Source organism: Curcuma longa, chromosome 13 (assembly GCF_044706935.1).
Source record: "Curcuma longa cultivar G26 ecotype Majalengka, Jawa Barat chromosome 13, ITB_CL_G26_1.1, whole genome shotgun sequence".
Classification (NCBI taxonomy): domain Eukaryota; kingdom Viridiplantae; phylum Streptophyta; class Magnoliopsida; order Zingiberales; family Zingiberaceae; genus Curcuma; species Curcuma longa.
The window spans coordinates 3,036,831-3,058,537 of NC_133873.1; the positions used below are offsets into that span (position 1 = coordinate 3,036,831).

The following is a 21,707-nucleotide window of genomic DNA, read 5'->3' on the forward strand; positions in this document are numbered from 1 at the left end:
CTTGTGTCATGCCTTTGAAATTTATATTATTTATCTCTTATTTACTCATTGACATGCTAAGTATTTTGATAAAAGAGACCCACAAAGGAAAAATAATAAAGTACATGCATAAATCATAAAATCCTACAACTTTGTAATTTTTTGTATATATCTCTTATCTTCATTTACTGAAATTCATCGTCCCAACAACTCCACACTCCTATAATCATTTGATAAATCGAAAAATTCCACACTCGGCCCTATAATCATTTGATAAATAAAAAATTACAATTTATGTCCCTCATCTTCAGAATAATATTAAATAAATCAAATAACAAAACAATAAAAACTCTATGAAGATATTCCTAAATCAAGTGATCAAATCCTTATTCATGGGATTTAGTTATGGAAGGTGATTGGTTCGAATTTCTCTTCAAGTTTTATAAAAGCGTTAAATTTAAAAAAAAATGTACAAGTAATTTTTCATAACATCAAAAACTTTGGGCATGAGTTGCATCTTAAACAACTGAAGCGCACCAAGAAGTAGAAAAACATAAGCAAAATTTCGTAGACTTGTATAAATAGACTGAAGTTATGCATCGAATTTATACAAGTTCCGAATTGATAAAAAGCTAAGATGATATATGTTTTCTAGTTAACAAATAAGAAAAGGAATAACATTAATATACTTGCAACATCTTGTTTCATTGATCATCTTCACTGCTTTCGACAAGAAGAACATGTTTGTTCTTCTGTTTTTTACTGCATTCCTGTGTAGTGGCTTTGGCTGTACCAGCAGCACCATCATCAGGCTGCTCTGACTTCAGGTACTCCTGAATTAAATCAATAATTCTCTCGCCGTACTTTCCGGTCTTACCTTTGCCGATTAACTGTTCTAGCTGCAAAAAAACAAGATATAGTAACATAGAGAAATTCTTCTCATATATAAAGCAACATGAGATCTTACATGTGCCAAGGAAGTTGGTTTCTGGGCACCCAGTGTGCCGATCTGCTGGGAAGATAGAATAGCATGAGGTAAAACTCCTGCATTACTTGAGGACAGTTCTTTTCGCAGCTCATCAAGTATGAGTTCCAATCCAGACGCTCGGGTGCGCTTAGCACCTTTTGGCATGTCATTACCATGTTGTCTAGTACTAATCTCAAGTATAACTTGCTTCTTTCCTATAGAATGAAAGTTGGAAAAGTTATGCTAGAGTTTGTATAGATCGAGATTACTAATTGAATTCTAATAGTTTGCCCTTCGTGTAGAATAAAGTGACTAAATTTATACATTTATCCAAGTAATCACAACAATAGATACTGGCATCAACTTTATCAAATTGACCTCGTCAAAGGTCAACCAATACAGGGAGCATCACCCAATGGCAACATAATTGGAACTAATTAACATCTCATCACTCATCTGATGATGTGTATATTCATCTTGGCTTACTCTAACAAGTCAAATCAGAAAATCAACTAGTTAGGATAGAAAAAAATATGATCACATAACTAAGATGGGATTTCCATCGGATTGATAGCTCATTTCTCCATTGCATTAGCGCATGCATCTGAACCATTCCTATTCCTGGTGCAGTTTAGGTGAATTTCAAATTTTATTTTAATTATGATTATCAGATTATGATGAATTCACCATTAAATTAATGGAAGTATTCATCCTTTTCCACTCAAAAATGAGGATGTCAATATTCTATTGTGGTAACTTTGTCTATATAAAGAAAGTTACCAGTGTAATTTGATCCATGGACCATGTTTTGTTCATCTTGACCATGAGTCCGTGAGAAACATGTTTAAGATCATAACCCTAACGTATGACATTTCTCTACCTGTGTTGGGAAAAAAAAAAGACAAAGGAATCAGAGAGGAGCAGATTCCTGAAAGGAAGGGAGAGAGAAAATAAGTTAAAAACTTAATTACTTCCAAGTGTGGAAGGGCCCTTCACTACCCATTTCACCCCCAAGTAATTTTAGCTTGGATTCCCCCAAATTGTATCCCCTTCCGTGGAAATCAACAAAAATCACCCCAAGTAAATAGGGAACAATCAATAAGCTTTTGGGAAAGTGTGCATCCAATCAAATCTTTAACAAGTTTTAGTATGCTTTGGGAATATTTTAGTAAATACTAATTTCAAGAACTTAATAGTACACAAAGTGAACATGGCACTAAGAATCTAGATTTTTTTTTCTTCTACCGTAATATCTGCATATATGACTACATAAACTTACTGGTGGTAGACATACTAAACTACTTATACCAATAAATCAATAGACTCAAGAGAGGACTAAAGCACCTGTCCTTTTTTTATCCAATACTTTAATTCTTGAGAATAATCATTCAGCTATACAAAATTAGCCTGGACTAAAGCACCTGTCCTTTTTTTCTCAAATACGTTAATTCTTACAAAATTAGCCTTGATAACTTATTGACTAACAAAAGGACAAAAGATGATGGATATGTCACCTTGCGATACCGTCGTCCACAATGATCCTAACGCGATGTAGGAATTTGTTGCATACGCTGTATGCTGAAATTCTTCTTTCTGTATAAGAAAAGGCAGTCATCGCTGGTTAATACTAGTCATTCTTTGACAAAATGGTACTACTAGAAGCAAAGGGGGGAAAATGTCTTCATCATTTAGACTTATGTTCTAGACTTTTTCTTTGATTGACTTGCTCATATAATAATATCTGACATTAATAAATGTGATCGATCATTTCCCTGTTACAATCTGAATTCATACTGCATTCACGTAGTCAGTAGGACCTGATGCAGTTAGTCAACTTCCCCACCAATGCATGAACAAGATACCAGCTTTTTAAATGTAGCACCTGATAATGCATCACTAGATGTTTTGATTCAAAGGAGCATATTGGAAGTTTCAAATGTACGATCAACACATAATATGGTCGTACTAAGAAATAAATCACATTATTTACAAATTAAGAAACCAAATATAAAGGTGCTTCAAATGCATGGTGGAAGGAAAAGTAAAAAATATATGTTCTACTGAAACTTTGTGAATGTCATTGTTCAGTTTCTATTGTTATCATTATTGCTTGAAGAATTGTAGAAGAATGAGATAAAAAATACCAAGTTAATCATCTTACCAACACATGATCTAACAAAAGCTGAACAATCAACTGCTCGATTTCTTCCTTCTTGAGATTAGGAGCTGGACTGGAAGTACCTGATCATGTAATTGTACTCTCACATAATAATGTGACACAATCCAAATGTCCAAAACCAACAGTGGAATGACTATATAACGAGTGTTAATGAAAGAATCCGTCAAAACTTAGAAATTTGACTAAATAAAGAACACCAAATCATTTACCAAAAATTTCACTCGGCATAGTTAGCTTTGACATAGAACTTTTAGAGTTCTTTTATTAATTAGAAAGAAACATCTTTAAAGATGAAATGCCTAACAGAGTGGGTAAAAAAAATGATAGAGCTGAAAAATCAAACTCAACCAACCCAAAAAATATAGGGTTTGTCGGGTTCCTAGTCAAGTTTCAAGTATTCAATATTTTGTATTTGTAGTTCATGTTTGGTTTTTTTATTCTTATATAAAACTCCAAAAAAAACCAAACTATCATATTAATTAAACTATATAAAAAGGACAACCTAGTACACAAAGCTCCCGCCAATACGGGTCCCGGAGAAAGAGTCGGACCAAATTAGACCGCACACAACCTTATCCTACATTGCAAGAGACTATTTTCATGACTTGAACCTGTGACCACCAGGTCACACGGTAGCAACTTACCGTTGCGCCAAGGCTCCCTTTCATATTAATTAAATTATATACCATATAGTTAATTGAAAGTGTTATCAATTATCAAGCTATAAATAGTGTTAATTAATATAGTTAATTAAAAATGTTTATTTTGGGGGAGTTACATGGTTTTCGCCCATTCCACTCCACTTTCAAGTTCCGCCTCCCATGATCACATTAGATCAATTGATTCACCTGTCATCTCATCAATTGATTCACCTTTGTCATCTGATCGACTAATTCACCTTTGTCATTCCTTCTCCTTCTTGTCAACAACATGAAGTGCATTCCTTTTGACATCCTTCACACCTTCCACGATCTCACTGTTTGCATTCAGCGCCCCCCCCCCCCCCCCCAAACTTTCCTTCTTTCACATTGACAACACAATTTCATTGCTAGAATATTTGTAAGTTACTTTGCTGAGAGTTACAGTTTATATTCTACTTTTGTGAATTTACAGTGAATAATAAAAAATCCAAAATCCCAAGATTCCCTGGAAAAAGTAAATTTACAGAGGGAATAATATTAAAAAATTCCAAAATCCCTAAAAATTTGAAATCTCTGAAACACAACCCAATCTGACACGAAATTGAATTTTGGTTTTGTTTCAATTTTTTGAGTCTTGTTCCTAGTATAGGGATATTTTTTATATCTTGGAACAAACCAGGTCAGGGATTTTTTGACCAACCTAACTCATCCCATCTAGGTTTGTGGCTCTTCAAGCAAGTTAAACTCAAGAAAACCACTATGAATAGATTTAATTAGGCGATACAAAATACCTAAAAGTTATATTAGTGCTATCCAAATTTTACACAATAAAAGTTTTTGCTTGTATTATACTATCACACTATGTGAAAAAAATATTTCAAATATTTTCCCTATGTAATTGGCAGATACAGGTTCCTTGGTGAAACAAACAAGAAAATTCTCATGTTAAACAAGATAGGGTACCTATGGGCTCTTCCGATACATCTCATTGAAAACAGCCTTACTGACTGTATGATTTATTTTTTGTGCTCATATTAGTTTCACAATATCCATGCTCTTCAGTGAAAAACTCAGATGCTTGTTTTAATGTAACTATAAGCGCTACTGTACTATGAGTAAAAACATTAGTTATGAAATTTTCATCAATTATCAATGTATATTAGACAACTTTACAATGGGAGCCTACCCAATTCCCTGATCTTCACTTTAAACCTCTCCACCAATTGCAACATTGTTGCTCTCTGGTCATTTTCTTGCATTTCATGTAACAATGAAATAATCAACTTAGCATGATCTGTATGGAATAATTAAACACATCAGCAATTAATTAGTCATTCCAGTAAAAAGAAAGAAGAAATCGTGTATTTTGGGCATTGCAGGACAGTAAATGATATTAAGTATACAAAAAGCTTGAGGGAATACATAGATATCAATGTCATTTTGTATCTAATAGAAACATATATTTTATCTATTGATGACCGATGAAAATGTTCTTGTTTCACTTTAGTACAGTAATGTTCAATAGGCACCATATGCTATTTTATATAAAGAATTCATGGAAATACATTCTCTAGGTGCTTTTACAGGCAGCATACTTTCAAAAATATTTATACTATGGGCAGTTACATCTTTAGACTGAATAATAAGTTTCCAACAGGAAGTTTGTCGACTCATAAGTAAATTCTAGCTTTGAATTCAGACCTTAAGCAAGTTTAGTACCGTAACATTCTAGCAACTAATTTATCTAACTCATATGTTTTCTCCACATGGTAAGCACAAGTAAAATAAGCTTAGGGACAAGATTTGCATAAAAATCATTCATATTAAATTTCATTAAGTTCATACTAGAAGTTATCAGTTCACCTCAATGGAAATGGCATGTTATGTTGATGGAAATGCACAAAGTAATAGATTAAGTATTGAAATGCTAAAATGATTTTAAAGTCTGCTCTCTGCAAGCAGATCAAGTTTATATGAGAATGGCCTGCAAGCAAGGTTTAAAATATTGAGTCATACCAAAGTTTTGGTCCCGGATTAAAACGATACAGTTTCGGTACCGTATTGTACCGTGCCGGTATAGTTTTGGTATTTTTAAAATATAAAATATATTAATTAAAATTAAAAAACTAATCTAAATATTTAAAAATAAAATATCTTTAAAAATAATAAGATAATTTTATAGGTTTTAATAAAGTTTATTTAAATTATCTCCTAGCTAGGAATTGATTATTAAAATTTCATTAAACCCTAAATTTAAAAAAAAACAAAATAAAAATCGCGACGGGCCACACGTGCGACCGGTCGTCGCCGGGCCCACGCAACACCTCCGGTGGCGTCGCCAAGCCCGCACGACACCTCCGGTGGCATCGTCGGGCCCGGGCAGCACCTCCGGTGGCATCATCGGGCCCCGGCGGCGCCTCTGGTGGCGTCGCCGAGGCCGCACGACACCGCCGGAGGCGTCTCCCGGTCGGAACTCCTATGCCAGTGTCGATCCGTCAGTGAAACGAAATTTTTCTCCGGTATCACACGATACGGCTCGAAATTTCAATCCATGTTTGCTAGTATGTAACTCATTCTTAAACTCACAGAGAGTACCACTTTAAAACACAAGAAAAAAAATTGGATTAACATACAACCTGGACTGCAAAATTGTTTGACATCTTAAGCTTAAACCATTGAACTATTATCAAAAAATAACTCACTAATCAAAATTCATGATGTTGCAGATAAAAAATAATGGTGAAAGTGAAACAGAGATGTGCGCTTAGAGTTGTTGAGCAGTATTAAAAAAGTAAGCAAAATGAGGATCACATGGAGAGGAAAAAGCTAATAAGGTTCCATATAATAATCTAACGAAAGCAATAGAAAGAGAAACATAAAAAAGGATCTTCTGCATACTGGATGTGTCCAATTCCTTAACCTCAGTTTCGTGGCCACAGTTATCACACATTCCTGAAGAATTTAAAGCAACGAAAAGTATAGGTGCATAAAGTTTAGCTATTTGAAGATAATAACTTTGGTAATTCTATTAAGGAAGTATTAATTAAGCATACGAAGTTATTAATTTACCATTGCAATCTTTTGGAGGTTCCCCAAAATGCTTGAAAAAAGCTCCACGGCGGCAATTATTTCTAGACTATAACAGGAAAAATAATATTACAAACCTAAAATTTCTTTTTAGAGTAAAACACTTTTTAGTCCAGTTCTTTCTTTTCTTTCAGAAGAATTCTACAACATCAATTAGAGTTTCCTTCTGTATGGTTTAAAATGACTAGTTGAACATACGCAGCTTATGTAGAACATAGAATAAAGTTGTGCTCCACCTGACAATATCGTACAATGTCGTAGAGATTCTGCAACCCAGCATTCTCATAAAAGACCATGGAACTCTGTCTAGAGAACATGGTAGCTATTTAGTTGTAAGAAAAGTGTGTAAAGTATACCAAGAAATCAAAAGTTTCACCTGACGAGGGACATCGCCTGGCCGATAATATAGAACACAATCAGAAGGAAGACCATCTCTCCCAGCTCGACCACTCTCCTAGGAAGAGTAATGCTTGATCAAAAGATATACTTACCGTGAAGGACACAAAAGTGAGCTTACCTGATAATATGCCTCCATTGATTTACTGAGGCTATGATGAACAACAAACCTCACTGCAATAAAGCTTAAGATTTAGCAATAAGTTCTAAATGAACCAGAAAATGTTTGTAGCAATTAACTGTGTAATTTAAGACCATCGAATATTGAGAAAGTTACAAAGTTATAAACCACTACAACCAAGCTTTGTGTCAATTTTTTTAAGTATTTGGGATCATTCAAAAAAACTTTACCCTATACCAAACCTGAGACTAAATTGATTGTACTAAGCAACCTTTGATCTATCAAAAATTGAACAAGCTTAATTAATACAGCCCCCTACCCATGGTTAAAATCAGAATCCATAGGCAGAAGGTGTAAACTCAATGTAGTGATTTCCTTGACAGGTTAATAAAATAGATTCTCGTTTGCTTTCAAAAAAAAAAACAGAATCTGTATTATTAAATTTTTAAAAAACTTAAGTATCGGTTAAATTGGCATAATTAGTGGGAAGATATACAACAATTCTCTTCAGTAGAACCCTTAAAACAATAGGCTTCTGTAGTTGCCTGCTGCTGCTACACCCCCAGAAGAGCTCTCATGAAGTCTAGGTTTGATAAATTTTTTAGGTTTTGATTTTCTACTATTCGCCTTTACTCTTTTTCAACTTCGAATGATGAGAGATGGCAATTTGAACTGGCTTGATGGCCCTGCATCAACTTCTATTGATTGGGACTCCTGCCCTGCTCCAATTTGCACTGATTGCCCAGCACAAGAAATAATGGAGGTTGTATTTTATGCTGACATACCTCACCTTTCTTGCCCCACTCTATACCACCCTACACAAGAAGAGATGCAGGGATGGGAAGTTAAATCCCTACCCACCTAAAAACCTGTTGCCATCCATATAAAGACCCTACCTGCTGTAGTCCGGAATGATTACCAAGTTTAAATTGTCAATTGCCAAAATCATGGCCAATTTGGAAAAAATGCACCAAATCTTTTGAATCCAAAATTTCATCAGAGTCCAGCCAATTCCAAAGTGTTTTTTTGGTTGTTTGTTGAACTCATTGGGTTTTTCAATGATACTGTGTTTCTCAACAAGAATCAAATCAACGTTTGATGATCCCTATCTAGATTGGCTGAGTTTTTCCAAACATTATCATACCCCATGCATTATGTAGCATAATTTGCAATCATCCAAAATTCAAACAATAAAATACAATACATAGTATATTATTTTATAGGATCGATATCACATACAAAAAGGAGGTGACTTGTGTGTGAATAACTACAATGAAAAATCATATTTTAGAACTCTTTTCTGCACAATTGAGCTTATCTCACAATTTAGTCGACTAATTTTATCTAGCCTAGATAGGCAAGTTTAGTCCTTTAAGTTAAACTAGTATGCTTGCTATATTTTTGGCTAAGTGCTAAGGAGTGCATGTTATGACTTTAAAATAAAGAATTATAATGCAAATGTCAAAAACGAACATGGATAAACACAGCAAAAGGAAAGAGAAAGCAAATCTAACAAGGAGTCACAAGGCAGCATCTCTTCCTAGAAGTTTTGGCCCAAACCTTTTCAATGGAATCAAATTGGCAGAATACAAAGATGGAAAATACACTTGAACAAAACTTGAGATGACAACCATCTCTCACCTATTCTAGGATCCCTCCCATCTCTCCCAAGGTATCTCTTCCTAAGGAAGGCACTAAGTTCCATTCTCAAATCCTCCTGGTTCCAAGTGTTTCGATAGTGCACTCAACATCCTATATTCCATCAATGTCTCTCACCATCTAAGAAGTTCACAAGTAATCATTGCTCTAGCCTAAACAGGACGTCGCAGACCTAGTAGATTGATCACTGAGTTCTCAAAAGGTGCTCACCACACTCACTATGTTATGTAGGACAGTTAAACAAGAACCGTTTAACAAAGAGAGTTTTAGTGTATCACCATAGTTCACCTACTTTTGCATTTTTGCCTCAGTTTAGAATATTATATGTACCACCCTATAGTTTGCAAAATAGAAACAAAATACTAACCTTAACATTGTTTCTTCTCCGGTGCAACTAATGATTTCTTCATTGCATGCAATACACATGTGATGATAAGATGATTGTATATTTGACAAATGAAGGTTAAATGGTCTGATTAATTAGGTAGAAGATTAAGATTTTGTTCCATAGAAAATTTTTCCTTTCATCTAGCATTCTACATTATCATCTTATGATAAGGAAGTGAGGTATTTACAACTATGGTGTTTTTATGTTGGTGATATAACCTATGGAACATGTAATAAAAATATCATAATCAAATCATATGGTAATAAGAAGAAAAAGGAGAACATAAGGGAACCGTAAAACATACCTACACATGAGGAACGAATTATTTTAAGGAAATTAGAAGTCGTTTGAGAAGAGATAATGGTGATGTCTAAAGCAATTTGAGAAGGTTGAAGAGTAAAAAGGCTTAGGAAGCACACTGAATAATTCAACAGACATAGAGAAGATTGAATTATAATTTTACTCAGGGAGGGGGCCAAAAATAAATTCTCTTTGAACAAACAACAAAATGTAATTAAAAAAAAAACATAAGAAAAAAGTAGCACTGCTTAGAATTTAATCCCCGTTGGCCTGCTCCAACAGTCCTTTCATCTAATTGAGATGGTTCTTGAAGACTGGAATCAGAAGGCAATCAGAAGAGATCAACTTAATAGCTAGCTTAGGCTTTGATGGATTCAGCAAGAAGTCTAGGAAGTAGTGAACAAGAGCTCTAGCAAAGCTTGGGGCATATCTAAATAGATGTTGGATATTAGAAAATTTTGTTGCAGTGGGCAAAATACCAGTCAGACAACTTTCTGTTCTTCTGTAATGGTTAGTTTTCATCCAATGGACAAACCTATAATGGGAAGACCAGTTGATTGATTTGGACACACAAACTTTGACAGTAAACTAAAACTTATGGGATGGTCTTAATAGGTTATTACAGTCTATCCTAGATGGTCCAATGATATCCTAGGATGAGTGTATTTGGTTCAATAGTGAATGATCAAAGCAGATCAAAACACCATAATCTGAAAACTACAATATTAATTCAATACTGAATGATCAAAGCACTTTATTGTTCACACAGTTATTAATTCAGTTGTCATCATTGCTACAGCAGTATCTTTGCATCTTTATTGTAAATTTTGATTGACATTTGAGCTTTCTTATGAACACTGTTTGATAAGAAACTCAATTGCACACATGAGTGTCACTTTAGTTTGACATCGTCGACATCAATATGCTCATTCCTACAAAGGCATGAAATCTTTAAGCCAATAAATTCCCCTTGTATCATCAAAAACAAGCCAATTAATCATGTCAAAAAGAAATGAATTCGCTAAGAATACAATGTTCGAACTCAAATTCAAACAATTATATTGATGTTTTTAGGAACATTCAAGAAACATACGTTGCAAGATCAAGCATAATAGTCAGTGGTGAATGCTTTTTCTAACTCATTGACAGCACAGGAACTCCATCTAACGAGCAGATTGCCTAGGTTTTAACTTCTTTGACTCTAGAAATCATGTCGATTTTCAGTTTTTTAGAAGAAAAATGAAAGGACTTTAATAGCCCACATATGACATAAATGCAGGTCCCATTTTATAACTTACTGATGTAGCAGTGGCACAGCAAAGATAATGAGCAGTAAACTAATATACAGTACCAAGTATCCTGAAAATCTGTTATATTATTAAAAATTTCAACGGGCTAAATTGCAATTCTAGAAAGTATCTGGACTATTTTGCAAAAAACAACAGTGAGTAAAACATCTCTAGAAAAAAACTGCAATCCACCCCGTGAGTAAAACATCTCATGCAATTTGGTTGGAGCCTATGAACACACGAAAAGACTTAAAAGTCCTTTTGAGCGTGGAACAAATGCTTTATGATTATAGAAATTTATTATATTCTTAATCTAACATAAATAATCTCATAACTTTTATAAATTATAGAAATGAAGTTGTATGGTACAAGGGTTACGCCCGCATACTTGTTAATTTAATTGAGAAATTACATACCTTCTTACGAGCATTAAGTCAACGTATTATTCAGCTGTATGTACTAGATGCCATAATTAATTATGTTATTTGTTCACTTATATTTCTCATGATAGTTTGAGTTTCTTTGAAGGAACTCCCCTAAGTCTCCCTATGTTATTTCCAACTTTCAAATTGTTTATTAAAAATTTAATCAGTAATTTTAATAAAGCAATAACAATTTGATAGACAATTAAAATGTAAAAAAAGCAAGTGCAATAAATAGAAGACATTATCAAGCAATAGAAGTAATTATGAGATTGCAATTAATTTTCTTCTAATAAGGATATAATTTAAATCTCAAAGAATCTATCCCTAATGTTCTCCTAATAAAAGCATAATTTAAATCTCAAGGAATTTATTTTTCTATCAATCATGCACCAAATTAATTCTTTTTAGAGATAAGCAAAAACATACACTACAATTTATTTATCAATTTCCTATTTCATGATCAAACAATCTATAAATGATTTATCCTTTTTTTTATCATCGTAATTATCTAATATCATTCATGTTGTAAATTTAGTCATGCACAAGATGGTTATAGGTAAACAAATAGAACGAAGCTCCACTGTAGAAGGGTGCAAGTCACTCTAAACCTCAGGTTGCTTGGAGAGGAGGGTGTTAGTAGCAACTAGGGTGGTAGTAGTAGTAGTTGTTGTGGAGCCATTGGTCGAAGGTCCCTTTGTTGGAAACTCTAGCAAAAAATGGAGCAAGACAATGACAGTGCAGAAGCAACATTTTGACTAGTAGAGGAGCCTCCACTTGTTGCTCCCTCCGTTGAAAGATTGTCCAACAAGAGGCAGCAAGGGTGGCAGTGTCTCAAGGCAGCACAGTAGTGTTGCAAGGCGGGACAACAACATCGTGGAGAAAGACGACAGCGTTACAAAGAGGGATGACGACGTCACGAAGAGGGACGACAGCATCACAAGGAGACAATGGCGCTGTGAGAGAAATTTTAGGATTTGAATGAGAAAGAAAGTTACAGTTAGGGAAGTAAAAAAAGAAGCCCACACACATGGAAAAGAGGTGAGGGTTCTGTTATTATTTTTGCATAAAAGTCTAGATACTTTCTAGTATTTCAATTTAGCCCTTTGAAATTTTCAATAATATAACAAAACCAATCTACATCAAATTGAATAGTATGTTAATCAGTATCCATCTATATGGTCACAAGTACTTGGTTGAAGAGTTCAGACCAGTATTTCAAATAAGTATTATACTGAACAGCATCTTAAACTATTAAAATATATAAATAGTAAGAACTATGCAATTAATATGAATCTGACAAGAATAAGAACAAATATAAGGAGCACTAAAATACCACCACATGCCATTTCCAAACATACCATCTGGCTTATTAATGCCCATTCCAAAAGCTACCTGCAATATTCGCAATGAGTCATCACAACTATGACGTAACCACCTCAGAAACACTAAAATTGCAGGGCAACCTACCGTGGCAACAATAACCTGCAGTTTGTTTGTACTCCAACTGCCCAAATAAAAGTAGAGATAGGATCATCTATGACCATCCGAGCAAAAATGAAACTAATATAAAATATCACATTGAAAGAGCTTCAAAATTGTTTTGCAAAATAGATATGATCAACACCATAAGCACATTGATGCAACCATTATGGCTTGCTAGCATTCATTTGAATTGTTAGAATATGTTTATTGTCTTTCGTTCCATAATATTTCTCAATTAGCTGTTATCTAATGATCCTATATCTAATTAATGCAGTCATATTTTTCCTCACAACTAGTTATCAAGCAGATGGAGTCTAATCATGCTTTTTCCACTATAATTCCCAAAGGGAGGCTGCTGGTTAAATGTAGAGCACAGCCTCCCTTCCCCACGTCTCCTTTTTTTCCTCAACATTTATGTCTCTAGCAATCTCTTCCCTCTCTATATTGTGTAACAAGTTGGTCATATAGTTTGTTCAAATTCTTTGAGGGGAGTGTTAGAAGATATAATTTAGTCCAACAAGAGTGTTCCTCAATTGATTATTGTGCTACAGTCCTCTGTATGGTATAATTATTCCTTTCTAATTGATCTAGTTATATTTTCCTTTCCAACTACTATTTTCAACAATATAAAGTGGCATCTGTAAGTGAAGACTTAAAATTACCCTGCCAAAACTCATATCAGATATTTAAAGTGTTGAGCTTTACTTGCCATTTCAATATCCTATTATTATAACCATGTTGATGCCAGTTGGTTTGTCAAGTAAATCATATTTCTTGTATGACAAACATTTGTTTTGTTTAGTCAATGAAAGAGTATGCATTGACTCTGCCCGTTCTATCTAAATGGTTTTTCATAGTTTCACTTTTATTCCTATGTATAATGAAAGCTAACACAAACAAGATTTCCCTTCAAGTAGCTCATTCATTGGTCAGGTTCTAATTAATCATTTTCTATTTATACATGAAATTGCCATCAGTATTTATCTTTTTAATATTTTGAGCAAGCTCTCACAGCCTATCATAGCTTCCATTTTGACACTCAGCAAAGAACAAAACCCAGTGAAATTTTGACACAGACTATTAGAACAGAGTGCCAAAGAAACAGAGAAGAACAACAGAACTAGGAGGTGAAAAGGAGAAAAACACTGAGGTCTTTCATTTCTTTTGTTTTCATTTTTTTCTTCTCAAATGGGAGGTGGAAATTTGCAATTCTGATTATAAGTAATTTTCCAAGAGAAATCAAGATTTACCGCAGATGAACTTTTTCACGAGCAATTACATCCATATCAGCATGGTAATGAGCTGCTGAAATTCCACATCCTCGTAATTCCTTTGCAACCTATATCTCAATAAGGATTTACATGTAGATGAACATTAATTAACTGAAATCAATGTGACACCAAAATGAATCACAAGTTCACAACCAATGGGTTAAACTAAACATAAACTACTATGAGATAATAAAAAAATTTCTAATTCAACCAAATCTACTGACTTGGAAGTTATTACAATTCAACATCAATTTGGTTACATTGTATAGGAAGTTATATATATATATATATATATATACACACAAGCATGTAATGATTGTAATGATTATCCCGTTAACATAACAAATACAAAATTATTCTAATTTCAACATGGTATCCGAGTCACCCGTTTAGGATTAGTATTTTCCAAAAGAAAGTATCCCCCTTAGGGGAGGCCATCAACCTCCCCTCATCTCTCTCACATTTTTTCGTTTCTCTCTCTCTCATTCCTGACCATGTAATGACATGCCATCACTGCAAATATATCAAGTGTAATGTGTGACATCTGTGATCCACAAGAAGCTATTAGCCTTCATCACCCACACAGAAGCCCTACCATAATTGCAAATTGAGCATGATTTCTACATAACACCACTTCCCATCGTGATTCCTCCACTGTTAGGCCCCTACTTCCGTCATGCCTTTAGCCAACAACCTATCATTAACTACAACATACCTCTGCTATGATCTTCCACCTCCCAACTAGGTGAAAGTGGCTCCAGATCAATTTTGCATCTATTAACTATTCCTTCTCGATGGTCTTCCTTTAACAAATGTTGTCACGAGGAAGTGGGAGGTTGTGGCCTTTGTATGCATTGAAGGCATGTATGTGCTGCTTCCAAGCACCTCTTTCCCAATGTAGCAAGGATAGATAATGTGGTCACCTTCATCGTCTTATTTTTGGTAATAGCTTAAGAATAGGATCCACCACCTATGATGATAGAGTGTTTCTGAAGCATCATCAATTCATCATCCAACTTTTTAAGTGGGAGGTGGAGCAATGGATGATGACATAGCAAATATAATTGTTGCATGACTACAATAATTAGATATTGTTGATGCTACCAAGGATATGGTCAAGTAAGTTAACTCTCGTAACTCCTCAGCAGCATGACTTTGATCACGACATATTACATAACATTGAACAAGTAGAAAGGAAGCACGATTTTGCTAACAACTCGACCCTGAAATAGCTACGAGGACAATTGGTCAACAGCCATTCCTCTTGGGATGTAAACACAACTGTTTCTCATGGGATGTCAGCACAACCTTACTTATTAAGATGTAAGCACAACCACTACTAGTCTTTGCTTACAGCCTACATACTCAATTACCTCCAAAGCTTCACTCATTAAGGTCAAAGGGATTATTGGTTACATCTTCATTAACTACAAAATTTTAGTATTGGCGTGTCTAATTGATAGTTTCCTTACAAGAGTTTCTCTACTTTATATGGCATAATCTCTAGGAATGTTAAAAGTACTAGTATTAATAGGATTAATGGTGCAATCAGTTTAGCCTCACATTAGCATTTTAGGCAGGCACGCAAGTGCGCACACACCGCACACACTTTTTAGCACCTATCCCATTGACATAACCACTAAAACGTTCTCCTACACACACACTCACTTTAGCACCCATCCCTTTGACATAACCACTAAAAGATTCTCCTACTTTCCCTAATTTCAATAGTGAGGAACCCTGCCTTTGGGCATTTACCTCAATCTTTAAGGAACTTCAAAACCCACTAATAAAAATTTGCAACATTTAAGAAGGTAACATAATACTTGGCTGAGCAAGCAACGATTCAAATGTCTCTTAGTACTCTACCCCACTATTAGTTTGACAAAATTTTGAGAGGTCGCCAATATACCACATTGGTCGGTAGAGTCAAACTACAGATAACAAGTTTCCTTGACATCTTTCCACTATCAACAACCAACTACTTGAACCGTACCTATGCATTACCATTTAAAGTGATGTCACACCAACTTTAATTCTCTAGGAGTGCATTGATAGAGAAAGTAGCATCCACACCAGCTAAGCCTACCAAGGGGATATATGATATCTAAGGTTACTATATTTGGGAAAATTGATTTTTGTAGCATGAGGTAATGGCACAAGCAATCCATTCCACGATGTTGGTGGAAGGTTGGGGCATGTGGACAACCCTTCTCCTTGGATGTCATTGCCTTAGTCTAGTGACATGGAAGAAATGTAAGACACTAGACTCAAGCCAATAGTTGATGTAGTCATTAACTTCACTTGTGCCTTTTGTTTTGTAAGATCACTCCCAATTTTTATATTTCCACATGAATGCAATGATTCCTTAAGGAGCTTAAGAGTATTGCCCACAATTGGTTTTGATATGCAGGTGCCTAGTTTTGAGATATAGTACACTGGATTTCTATCAGATAGCAAGGAGGGACCCTCCGACAATTGAGGGAACTAGTCAAGCCCCACTTGTCCTTTAGCACATCTACCTATGTTGTTCAAGTGTGGAAGGAAGGAGAAGAACAAAGAAATAGATTGGTTAGTCTAAGTTAGTCAGAGAGAATCTCGAACCTCACACCTCGCATGCATTGTTTTATAGAAATTGGATGATTGTACATTTTAATGTATATTTAAAATATCATATTTATAATAAAGTAAAATTAACTTGGTCCTAAATTATAAATGGATAATCACTATTGATTTTCTAACTACACTATGTTGACTCCCTTATTGTGTCTTCTTTATGAGTTTGAGCAAGTATCAGTCCTCATTTCCCTCAATCTCGCTTCTACTAGTGTAGATTCAATATTTGATTCATGCAAGGTAAGCTATGATTTTCTCTTCTTGGACCAGCACCCTTGGCTTTGGTTATGTTGCCTCTCTTATCTTTACTCATTCCATATTTCCATCAACCACCTCTCCTTTGCATCTCCCTTTTGACTTCTACATCTTGAAGGTGCAAGGTACATAATGATAACCCCATAGGTAAGCAACAGTTGAAAATTTTTAACTTATCTCTATCTTCAAAGAACTCTTTGGTTACTCTTATAACCATGTTGATGAAAAATGATCTTGGTAAGGTTAAGTTATATAGCAAACCTAGACTGCATTGATCCATATTTCCACTTGATAGCGTGAAATGTTTGACACCTAGATACATACTCGTGTCAGATACATATACCTAAGCTAGAGTAACATATATTCTTTAATACTCTTTTCAGTACAACCCAATACAATGGAAGGAAATTTCCAACATCACACATGTGGCTAGTGCCAGGAAAATATTAAATTGGGTTCTGCACAAACGGACACATCATAGACATGGTATTGTAAACACCTAATTCACTAGAAAAGAATACATAGAAACATAAATGTAAATGGTTCATAACCAATATCTAAAAGTATTATCTGTTGGTGGTATATCAACTATATCAGTTTAATTTATTTCCTTTTGATCCGGTACATATCATCTAAGAAGCATTATAAATGGAAGAAAATTGTCTCGATAAAAAGTATAATTGTTGATGCATGATTAGGGTAGTGGGAACCATAGGCTTCTGATGGTTGGCCCATGATAGAGGTTTGAGTTTATGCACAAACATTAGGCAATGGATGCAACATCAATGACATGAAAGGAAAGGCTCCACACACCTGCTCGCATTCCTTTCTAGAGAAGCAATATACTATCCCAGAGTCATTCTTTGAATATGTATCTCGTATCAAATCTGCAATTTCATCAATGACTACTTTCCCAACTGATGATTTCTCTCTTACCTATACATGTAATGCTTGAGAAATTAAGATTACCCAAGTTGTCACAAAAGAAAATAATGTAATGGTCTAATTGAGTGCAAGTCATACCCTGTAAAAGAGATTGGGTCTGTTTACTGTACTGACAAACTTAACACATTTTGGAATATGCAGCATATCCATCAGATCCACTTGAACCCTATAAGTAGCAGTTGCCTATAAACCACAATTTCTTATTCCACAAGTCAAGGATATCAGTTTATCCATACAAATAAAATCAAAATAAAATGGGAAAAACACTTACAGTTAAAGCAATCAAAGGAACATTGGCAAATTGAATTTTCAAGATTCCCAGATTCTTGTAATCAGGTCGAAAATCATGGCCCCATTGACTACAGCAATGTGCCTCCTGTTAGATGAAAATCCAGGAAGAAAAATCATTTCTCCCTTTCAAAACATGCATTTAATACTTCATAATTATGCAAGAACCAAAATAAGACATGGAGAGCTATGCACTCATTAAAAGGAGTTGTTTTGAAAACAGTGTAGTTATTTCATGCAAGGACTTTCAAATGTGAGCATTATTGTAAGGAAATAATAAGGATGTGATTGAAAATCTGAGTCATTCAATTGAAAATTTATTGGGCGTTCAATTTACTATGTACAAAGTTTTACCACAGTAGATTGCTTTAGTTACTCTATCACAAAGTTTATGGTGTGCTTGAGTAACATAAATTCTTAATTACTAAAAAATCCACTAAAGAAAAATACAACTAATTCTACAATCTAATTAAATAAATTTATGAAGATCAAAAGCATTAATCCTGCCTTCAAAGTAAATCATTTAGTGTTGATTACAACCAAGGAAACAACAGACATTCATCACCAGAATTGTTTCCTGCTGAAAAATATTAATTATAAATCAGATAGACTATAAGGAGCAACAATTAAGAATCTCGACCAAATAATCTAAAACAGCTAATCTAAAGCAGCATACCAAAACGGCTTATATAGCACCAGAAAGTCTACTCACATCTATTGCTATAAGGGAACCCGAAATGATTTATATAGAACCAGAAAGTCTACTCACATCTATTGCTATGAGGGAAAGGCATCCATCACGATGGCACTTTTCAAGTTTAGACATAAATCTCTTGCTTTTCGAAATTTTTTCAGGAGTTACATACAATAGTTTCAGTTCCAATTCTCCCTTATCAAGGGCATTGTAGATAAGTTTCTCATTCTCTTTGCTAGTAGTTGAAGTTAACATGTAGGCTGGAACACCTAAAGTAGTGAGTCCTAAAACCTGAAAATGATGCATGTAAAAAATAACTGAAAAGAATGACAACTAATTTAACTTTGTTTTGATCAAACTAAGAGCACCTGATCTTGAATAAGAGAAAGTAAGGGACTAACAACCAAAGAAACCCCTCCACGAAGTAGAGCTGGAAGTTGATAACAAAGGCTCTTGCCACCTCCTGCAGCCATTATAACCAAAACATCTCTGCCACTCATGGTAGCATTTATAATCTGGTAGAAATGGTGCATGAAATAAGCTAAAAACAAGTATTTTACTAATTCGCTCAAATACATCCAACATTTTTATATAGATGTCAATCAAGCAATTATTAAAAGCTTGAACCAAGAGGATGAAGAATCGGCTTAAAGCTTCTGAACAAGGAAGTAATCTATGAACAAGTAATGTAAGATATTTTAACTAGCCAGTAGAGTATTTTCATGATAATCACATCATGCCCAAATAGGCTAGAAGAAGTCATCAACTAATGAAACATCTTATATTGCTTTTGATTTTAAGGTTGAACATATTGCTTTTGCTTTTAAAGTTGAACATCTGTTGCAGCAAACAACAGCTAAGGCAGATGAATACATCGTAAATAAGATACATATCACAACTTTGTGGGGGCATCAAAAGATGAAACGGTAAAATTACTTCAGAATTATACAAGAATACTTCAAAATGGCTTTTATTTTCTCACCAGAGACTATCAAATTGCTTGTTGAATAACTTACCTGTAGGAATATTTTCAATGCATTTTAGATACTTCTTCAACTCCATCATTAAAAAATTGTTATATTCAAAATTTTTGGAATTTTTGGAAAATTCCACAGTTACAGAATGTTGCTATTCTGGTTAACTGAATATGTGATCGGTTATACTTTCATTGCTCTAATCCACTTACAAAAGAAAAGCATATTTGTTTGCTAGAGTACTTATTGTCACCTTCAGTTTTTTTTAATAGTACTTTGCCAATAAACTAATTGTTATATACCAAGATTGTAATATGCCTTGATATCATTAATTCTTTTAAGAAAGTAAATACTAGTAGACTTGCTTACACAAATGTTTAGATGTGTACATCGGTGTTATTGTGCCTTGCCTCTAATGTATTGGTGTATTCTTCCACTTGTATCTTCTCATCTTAGCATCCTTTAGTTGAACCAATATTTTTACAATTTAATGAATTGATATCAAAAAGAATAATCCTAATTTGTATGTGTATGTGTGAAACTTAATATCAATCATCTGTGGTCTTTCAAGAAATTATCATCAGAATAACCTAATATTTGACTTGGAAGATTGATTTATGCTCAACTAGCATAAACAAGCAAAGGTCCAATGATTTTAGCATGAATGCACTGTATAGCAGACCTTTCGTTGATTTGCTCGATAACATGTAATGCCAAAAACATCGAACGCAACATCTTCAGCTCTGGAATCCCATTCAAAAGCAGCAGACCAATCATCAGTAGAAACTGAACTGTTGTCATGTGCTGCATCTTGGGATGCTTCACATTCTTCCAACAAGGCCTTCAACTCAGATTGTCTTTCACACAACTTTACTTGGCGATCAAGCAATGCTTGGATCTGACCTGAGAAATCAAATTCCCAAGTAAATAGAAGAATCAATACATATAACTCCGATATGAATGTGCATGCCCACAAAGCAATGTGTAGAGATCTCTATAACTGTTGTTCCTTTTCAAATGTCTTTGCTGTATATGATGATCATTCCAGTAGGAATCTAAAGCATGCTTAACCTAATTTGCCGCTGAAAACTTCACGGTTCTTTTATAAATGATAATCACATTTACCTTCAACACAAATAAGTCCTTTCCCCAAGATATTTAAAAAAAGAACACGAACTACATAAAATCGAAATAAAACATAATGAACAAAATTGACGATCAAAGGAAGCAGACATTCAGGCATCCTATACGTTCCCTTGTCTGAAAATGCCCTAGATGAGTTTCAAAGCCAACAGGAAGAAAGAAGATAAGGAGGATACCTTGGACGTCCTGGAGCTCGGCTTCGACACAGAGGAGCTCCTCTGCGACGACGTCGGCGGCTCCCATTCAGCGTCTCTCGGGTCTCGCCTCGTGGTCGATTGGTGCCCAGCCGTCGCCCGTTGCTTTTTGGTTTCCCGAATGGCCGAACCGGGCCGGCCTGAAATCGTTCAACCCGAGGATCCAACTCGGTCTATCGAAGCTGACAAACGAGTCAAATTAGCAAAAATGTCTAATTTGTCAATATTTTGCTTCTGAAAATTAATTATCTAAAATTCAAACAAACTAATGATTTATGTCAAATAACGCGTCTGTTCTATAGCAATAATTTAAATTTCTTTTAAATAAGTATTTTATGCTTATGTTTAATTAAAAAATAAATCAATAATTTCATACAAATGCAATTCTCCATTTATTTTATCTTTCATAATTAT

The 21,707-nt window shown here is 34.5% G+C and overlaps 1 protein-coding gene across 5 annotated transcripts; it reads right to left on the reverse strand.

The window, feature by feature from the left end:
* Nucleotides 1–552: 552 nt before the first annotated feature.
* Nucleotides 553–21,363, reverse strand: LOC141844071 (ATP-dependent DNA helicase Q-like 2). 5 transcript variants are annotated; one of them, XM_074732064.1, is made up of 21 exons: nt 21,276–21,363; nt 20,639–20,859; nt 19,351–19,497; nt 19,058–19,273; nt 18,272–18,376; nt 18,079–18,183; nt 17,869–17,991; nt 14,164–14,252; nt 12,895–12,935; nt 12,790–12,819; nt 7,371–7,423; nt 7,230–7,307; nt 7,090–7,155; nt 6,836–6,902; nt 6,665–6,718; nt 4,953–5,060; nt 3,108–3,187; nt 2,461–2,539; nt 947–1,161; nt 780–878; nt 553–749 (listed from the first exon to the last, which is right to left on the reverse strand). In XM_074732064.1, the coding sequence occupies exons 1-21, from the start codon at nt 21,340–21,342 to the stop codon at nt 684–686; spliced, it is 2,109 nt and encodes a 702-aa protein (XP_074588165.1). In that variant the 5' UTR covers nt 21,343–21,363; the 3' UTR covers nt 553–683. The 5 variants fall into 5 exon arrangements, with proteins under 5 accessions (XP_074588165.1, XP_074588164.1, XP_074588163.1 ...); XM_074732063.1 differs by having other exon boundaries at nt 553–878; nt 12,790–12,823; nt 12,899–12,935; XM_074732062.1 differs by having other exon boundaries at nt 553–878.
* Nucleotides 21,364–21,707: the final 344 nt, after the last annotated feature.